An 8,197-nucleotide genomic window follows, 5' to 3' on the forward strand; every position below is an offset into this window, starting at 1 on the left:
CACCGACCTCCCTCTGTGGAGGGGCTGAAGCGCAAGAGACTCATCTACCTCTTAACATTGGGTCTTTGTGTTTGTTTAAAAACCAAACTTGAAGAGAGCAAATGCTAGTGGTATAAATGTGTTCCTGCTATCATACTGGGTATGTCTAAAACTATACATTAAACTATTCAATTAACACTGCATTCATAACCCACATAAAGTGGTAGGGTAGTAAGTGTACCCCTTCCTAAAAAGCTAAACCCCATGCAGCCTGTAAAAGCTGATAATAAAACTGTACAATACACACGCTGGCAACCGTAATGGCTTTAACTCCAATTGTGGAATTTATTTAAACTATTGTTAACTTGTTATTCACTTCAATAGCAAATATAAAATACAAATGAAAAGCTGTGAGGGGGGGGTGAGCGTTTCAGTACACACAGATCATTGGAAAACTCTTGATAGCTGAAATATACTTAGAACAGACATGGATTGAAGTGAACTGATCAGAATCAAACAAACATGATCGCACAGAGCAACACAGAAATCAATAGGGCTGCGCAGGTGAGGAATGCTTGCCAACGCAATGCATTGTGGTCCAGTAGGAGAGGCAGCCACACCAAACTCCATTCATCTGGCAACTAAATGTGGCAACTGTCTATCGGTAAATTGAATACTGCCAGAACATAATTTACAAATTAATTAATTTGTTTAATTATTATTAATTATTCATTTTCACCCTCCAATTCGGCATACATATATCTCCCAGGAAGCACTTTGTGAATGAAGCCCTTATTCAAATGCCAGGCGGACAGAAGGTTCTAACTAGGTCACATAACAGACATGAGTGACATTACTGAAGATGCATCAAATGACTCGATGTATCTTGCACATTCTATGGCCGGCAAAGTTGTAATATATCGTCATGTCATGCTGTCTTTGGGTCATTTATAAATGAAATTATTTCACTTTTTTGTTTTGTTTTTACCACGATTTTACATAGAGGTTAATGGCGAGTGGCACCAGTGTACAGGAGTAGATCCTATTTACCCACAATGCCTTGCTTTGCTCGCACAGACGTGACGTAGTTGCCCCAGCTCTGAAGCTACAAAGTTATTAATTAGCCTTAGAGGTGGAGAAACACTGACATCCAGTGAAACCTGTTGCACTTTTCTTTTCATTTAGTTTTGATCTGCAAGCATGTCAAAAACACCTGTTTCTAGCGTTTTTTTCTCTTCCTTGAGTCCACCTTATTTTTATTAGGAGTTGTTTTCACAGCAAACGGCGCCTTCTTGCCCTTCATCAGCTTCTCCCGTGCGATCGGCTCGATGATGGCGCCCAGCTGCGTGACGATCTTGGGCTTGGTGATCTTCCTCACCGTGCACTCCGTGTTCCAGGTGCGGCCCAGTGGAGCGCGGATGGTGCTCTCGAACTGCGAGGGCTTCTCGAAGGGGAAGGGCAGCGAGGCCACCTGGTGAGCGCCGACGCAGCCGGCTCTCGCCTCGGAGATGATGATGCCGGGGAGGCCGCTGTCCTTCCTCGGGGGCGGCGCCTCGGTTCTAACCCTGAACCTCTTGCGCTTAGCGTGGGACGGTTTGAGGCCCATCCCACCCCACTCGCCCCAGCCGGGCAGTGTCAGGTCCACTGTCTGGGGCTTCGCCGCTTCCTCCAGCCTCCTCTTGTCCTGGAGGAAGTCGGAGATGACGTCATCCCCGGCGAATGCCTCTTTGATGAGGCCCCTCTGCTCCTCCTCCTCCTCCTCTTCCTCCTCGCCATCCTCCACGGTCTGAGCCAGAGGGACCTGGATGACTTTGGCCTCCTTGGTGAGAACTTCTTTCAGGTCGATCGCCCGCTTCCTTTTCCCGTTTGCCTTGTGAGGACCGGGCGGCCGGCTCTCTGCAGCCGGAGGATTTCGGGTCTGAACCGGTGCTTCCTCAGCGACCGGCTCCTCCAGAGCGAGCAGCTCCACGTCCTCCAGCGTCCGGACCCTCACAAGCCCCTCCTCCAACAGGGCATCCGTCTGTACGTCGCCCGCAGCCGCCTCGGCCTCTATCCCTCTGTAAAGGCTCGTGAATCGTGAAAGCTCCTCTTCCTCTTTGTCCGATACATGTGGATCTTCTGCGTTCTTTTCCTCATCGTCGTCGTCACTCAGACATATCACTGCTTCTTTGTCCGATGCGTCTGGATCCGTGCCCTTCTTCGCCTCATCGTCGTCATCGTCACTCCGACTTATGACCATTTCTATGTCGGACTCTTGAGCCTGACGCAACTTCCGCTTGGCATTGAACTCTCTGAGAAGCGCGTCCTCCTCGGTTTCCTCCACTTCCTGCTCATCCTCCTCTTCCTCTTCTGCTGTATTTCCCGTCGCCGCCACAGCCGCCGGCTCGGCGCAGTCCTTTGTCTCGTTCTCGCCGGGTTCTGCAGAGAGCTTGCCTCTCATCCACGGGTTCGCCGGGTCCGGCCCCGTCTCAGCATCGTTCACAAAATCAGGCAGCACCTCAGCTTCTTCCTCTTCCTCCTCCTCCTCCTCATTAAGCGAGGTGACGATCTTCTGCGTCAGCTCCTTGTTCACCTCCAGCTGCTGCTGCATGGCTTTCCGCGCCCCCTCGTCGTACTTCGCCATGATGGCCTTGGACTTGGCCCACTTGCCGCTGTTCTGGTGCTTGAGCGACATCCTCTCCCGCATCCTCGTCAGCTCCATCTTGCTCAGCTCCTCCAGGGCGGCGGCCGGGTCCGTCTTTGCCATCTCGTCAAACTGCCGCAGGTACTCCTTGCGTTTGGCCTTGTTCTGCACCTTGTGGTACTTCTTGCTCTTGATCCTCCGCGCGCGTTTGGCCTTCGCCTCGTAGTACGACTGCAGGGCACGGGCCTTCTGCAGCTCCGCACGCCGGATCTTGGCCTCGTCCAGGCTCATGGCCCTCAGCGACGCCTCCTCCTTCGGGGTCAGGATGGGGTCGATGGAGGGCTGCTTGTTGACGGACAGCAGGCTGAAGATCTCCTGCTCCAGCGGGGTCTGCGCTTTCCACCCGCACACCACCTTCAAGATCAAGTTCAAGTTTTATTATTTGTCCCAAGTGGGCAATTTGTGCCGCAGCAAGGATAACACCACATAGCAAATAGCAAAACGTAAAAAACACAACATACCACTGACATATAAGTATCCACCGTAACCACCCAAACATCAGCATTCCATGCAAATCATCACTACAAATAATATACTGCACGTCAATAATAGTTGTCACAGTCTCTGTATCATTATCATTATCACCATCACCAAGGTAGTGGACTACTCATCAAGAGCAGCAGTGACCTGCTCCTGCCAACAGCATTCAAGGCTCAAATGAGAAGGATTTTTGTACCTGTTTTACGTGGCCTAGGGGCACTTTAAGATAGGCCGGACGGTAACAGCTTGTACTCTGAGCTAGGAGGACGGGCACTTTCTGAACGGATGGTCCTAGGTAGCTTTATTAAGCCCATTCTTGTTGAATATGTGATTCAAACTACTGAACTGTACTCCCGCTAACTAAAGCGGAAAACATACTTGTGCATCAGCCTCGACTTGGAGCCTTGCCGGCGGCAGCTAGTCCCATATACTCGAACGTCAGCTTGACGAGGGGTCGCAGGGGTGTCCCCAGCAAAATGAGTAAATTGTGTGATTTCACTAGGTTTTCAATGACTAGAAGTTAGCATACACTAGTAGTGCATACATTTGGTAATATATTTCACTCTCTCCTGTTACCTCCCCATCTAAATTATATTATACTAGCTGCGTCGAGTCACATTTTCGAGGAGATGCACGCAGGCTACGCTGACAGGCTCGCCGGCTGCGGCGCACCCCTCGGCGTATTCGGCGAGGGCTTTGACGCACAAGTATGTAAAGGCTTTTAATTGCCACCTTCACAATCTTATCAAGGGGATTCTTCTGTTTCGTTCCAACTAGGTTGTCATACCAGCAGATCATAGAAAATGAGATAACATATAGAGTACCGCAGGGATGAAGTATTTTTGTAGGCTTTATCCAGAAATCGCCGCCCTTTGGTTCTTCAGTGGAAAGGTCTATGGGGTTTTAGAATGGGGATTTCACTTAAATGCATAAAATAAGGTCTGTGGTTAACAAAAGTTTATGGGAATGCGAATTTGGGTTCAGCATGATACTCTTCACAAATGTGAATAAGTTTTATGCCTTTTGAAGCGTTTTATAAAAATCAAGTTAAAAAAAAAAACGCATTTACGTTCCAAAAGTCATTCACGTTTGTGAAGATTATCATGCAGGACCCAGATTCGCGTTCCCAATCTTCCCATAAACTTTTGTTAACAACAGACTTGATTTTATGCATTTAAGCGAAACCCACATGTTAAATCCCATAGACTTTTCCACTGAAGAACCCGGAAGTATACTTCCGGACTCATTCCTGCGGCTCTCTATACTCAATAAAAAGTTATATAGAACAGTGTCATAAGAGTCTTATTAATCTGGAAATAAGCAAGTTTTCTCAAGCTATTTTTTTTATGTTGCCAGACTTTCTAATCTTACACAACATTTTCAGTGTTCAGGTGGTTATCAATCAAGCATGGTTTATAATTGGTTACAATATCCACTGCCTGACCCTTGACAACACTGTTCATCTGAAGTCGATACACATATCTTTTGTTTTAGAGACATTGAGTTGTAGAAAAGCATTTTTACACCAGGAAACAAAATCGTTGACAACTGGGTCATGATGACCAACTTCATCATCACCAAGCAGGCTAACATTTACCTTCTCCAGGGGTTTGGGGCCCGACGGCTCCCTGTTCAGGGGGAACACCAGCTGCTCGGCCCTCTGGTTCTGCTTGATGATGTTCTGCCACTTGGAAACCTCCGCCGCCGTCTTCTGAAAGGCCACGTCCCTCTGGATCCTCTGGCTCTCCTGCTTGCTCAGAGGACACTCAATGGTCTTCTGGCTCTGCTGCAGGTTCTTCAGCTGCTTTTTGGTCTTGTTAGACACCGCAGGGGTTTTGTCGATGGTGCCGATGAGGTCAGACAGGTCGATTTTGTCGCCCTCACCCTCCGCGTTGACCATGAATTCAGACATCTGCACGGCCGCCTCGGATCTTTCACCCAGCTTCTTCTTCTTCTTACCTAGGGCAGACAATATGGGAAATATCGCAATATGGTTCATGTGCGTAAAATCACGTTAAACAATCAAATTACCGAATGGTAATGTTAGGTGTGATGTCAAAGAAAACTGAAATTTTCATCAATTTTAGATCAGTCGTTCACAAACCTTTTCATGTCAAGGACCCCTAAACTGACACAAATTACCACAATCGGACAACCGTGCCGCTCTCACGTCTAGGTATAAAAACGAACCCTTACCTGAGCCAGAAACTTGAAGTACAGACGCTATCCAATGGCCAACATCCTCTTCTTTTAAATAAATATAGTTGCCGCTTCCAAATTGTTGCATAAATCCACTTTTCTATCTTTGAAAAACCAAAAATCATTCATCTGGAGCAACCGGAAGCGTGGGGGACATTAGTGAGTAAACAGTGAGTCGTATTTCCGGGTTGCTCCAGATGAATGATTTTCGATTTTCCAAAGACAGAAAAGTGGATTTTATGCAACAATTTGGAAGCAGCAACTATATTTATTTAAAAGAAGAGGATGTTGGCCATCGGATAGCATCTTCACTTCAAGTTTCTGGCTCAGGTAAGGGTTCGTTTTTATACCTAGACGTGAGAGCTGCACGATTGTCTGATTGGAAATGCGTCGTGGGTCGCCGGGCGCTATGCTCAGTATGAGCGAGAGAAGCGCCCGGCTAGCCGGGTAATATGAAACGCACGACCAAAATCTACATTCTGTCATTGTGTTACTTATGGATGGAATTATAACAGTGAATATAAATATTTCCCCTTTTTGCTGTGGAACCCCCGGACTTGATTACCACGCACTGATTAGACAGCAGACATATGTCACTACCATACTGGGTAACACTTTACAATAACGTACACAAATCCTATAGTAGTTACTGATAAACGAACCATTAACTAATCGCCAGTTAATCATTCGCTAATGAAAAATTTGGCATTAGTTTATCACTAGTTAATCATAGTTAATGAGTAGGTAGTCATTAGTTAATGATTAGTATCTAATTTCCTGAGTAGAGTAGTTAATCAGTACCTAATGATTACTAAATTTCAGCTCGTGAATAGAGTAGTTAATCATTACTTAATGATTCCAAAATGTCAGTGCGTGAATGTATTAGTTAATCATTAGTTAATCATTAGTTAATCTTTTTGTGTACCCTATTGTAAAGTGGTGCATCATACTCAGTAGTTTATGAATACTGAATCATTACCTGTCCATTAGTTACTCTTTTCGCACCCTAATATAAAGTGAAAGATATCCTTATCAAATAAACACTCCCTCCAGGTGAGATTCAAACTCTGAACCCCAAGATTGTTAAATTGTAAGTCTGGTTCTCTACCATCTGAGCTAACCAGCCTGTTACTTGGTAGAGCCATACTATAGGTCTGTAGAGTCAGAGACTAAGTATTATGTCCTATCCACATACTACTTTCTGTTCAAGTACTTATAGTTTTTAAGATATATTCCACCCAAATACTACCTTCTCTCCAAATACTTATAGTTTTAAAGGTATATTCCATCCAAATACTACTTCATGTCCAAGTACTTAGGTATGTTTCAGCCAAATACTACTTATGTCTAAGTACTTGTAAGCAGTGTTGGGAAAGTTACTGAAAATTGGTAATTAGTTACAGTTACTAGTTACTTCTCTCAAAAGGTAATTTAATTACTTTAAAGTTACCAGTTACTTCAAAGTTATTAGTTACTAGGGAAAGTAACTTTTGCGTTACTTTTAAAAGTCCGCTTCGATTGTTATTAATGCACACATTATGTTAGTGTTGCTGTGCCACAGTGTGGCATTGAACATTCGCTTATTGGGGAGGCTTATAGCCTATCAAGGTCCTTAGCCTCTGGGGCTCTGGCTGCAGCTCTTTCCCCGGACTAGGTCTGAGGATCAGAAACTGGGTAATCCTCTGAAGTTGTCCGTTATTTTCATGTCCTAAAGTAACTAGTAACTAGTCCAGTTACTATTTTAGTAACTGTAACTGAGTTACTGAATTTGAAAAAGTAATTAGTTAGATTACTAGTTACTAAAAAAGGTAGTTAAGTTACAGTAACTAGTTACTTAGTAACTAGTTACTCCCAACACTGCTTGTAAGTACTTGGACAGAAAGTAGTATTTGGGTGGAATATACCTTTAAACTATAATACTTGGTCTCAGGCTCTACATTCAATAGTATGGCTCGAACAAGCAACAGGCTGGTTAGCTCAGATGGTAGAGAACCAGACTTACAATTTAACAATCTTGGGGTTCAGGGTTCGAATCTCACCTGGAGGGAGTGTTTATTTGATAAGGATATCTTTCACTTTATATTAGGGTGCGAAAAGAGTAACTAATGGACAGGTAATGATTCAGTATTCATAAACTACTGAGTATGATGCACCACTTTACAATAGGGTACACAAAAAGATTAACTAATGATTAACTAATGATTAACTAATACATTCACGCACTGACATTTTGGAATCATTAAGTAATGATTAACTACTCTATTCACGAGCTGAAATTTAGTAATCATTAGGTACTGATTAACTACTCTACTCAGGAAATTAGATACTAATCATTAACTAATGACTACCTACTCATTAACTATGATTAACTAGTGATAAACTAATGCCAAATTTTTCATTAGCGAATGATTAACTGGCGATTAGTTAATGGTTCGTTTATCAGTAACTACTATAGGATTTGTGTACGTTATTGTAAAGTGTTACCCAATACTGTAATAAAATATCTCAAATCACAATATGATTCCACTGAAAAACGACACAAACAATAATATGAAATACCTCCAAGGGAGCTGATGGCCTCCAGCAGCTTTTGGTGTTTTCTCTCATCTTCTACTTCTTCTTCGTCGCTAGTGATGTTTTCATTCATCTCTTCTTCTTCGTCATCATCGTAGGCTACATCAGCCTTCACGGTTGTCATTTCTTTTTTCGTTTTTGCAGGTTTTCGACTCTTTTTGTCGACTTTCTTTTTGGAAATCTTTGCCATGTTTCATTCAACAGTAGGACTGTACACACGTGTGACGTGTTCCGATGCGTTGTCGCAAAGGCGGTAACTTGCCGCAGCACTGTCGCAAACTG

General features: G+C 44.2%; 1 protein-coding gene across 1 annotated transcript; it reads right to left on the reverse strand.

Annotated features, from left to right (window-relative positions):
- Window positions 1-336: 336 nt before the first annotated feature.
- LOC310778306 (U3 small nucleolar RNA-associated protein 14 homolog A) lies at window positions 337-8,118 on the reverse strand. Its single transcript, XM_083638693.1, has 3 exons — window positions 7,901-8,118; window positions 4,740-5,101; window positions 337-3,016 (listed from the first exon to the last, which is right to left on the reverse strand). The coding sequence occupies exons 1-3, from the start codon at window positions 8,103-8,105 to the stop codon at window positions 1,199-1,201; spliced, it is 2,385 nt and encodes a 794-aa protein (XP_083494819.1). The 5' UTR covers window positions 8,106-8,118; the 3' UTR covers window positions 337-1,198.
- Between the last annotated feature and the right edge of the window lie 79 nt (window positions 8,119-8,197).

This window comes from Poromitra crassiceps (genome assembly GCF_964638095.1).
Source record: "Poromitra crassiceps genome assembly, chromosome: 6".
In the NCBI taxonomy this organism is placed as follows: Eukaryota; Metazoa; Chordata; class Actinopteri; order Beryciformes; family Melamphaidae; genus Poromitra; species Poromitra crassiceps.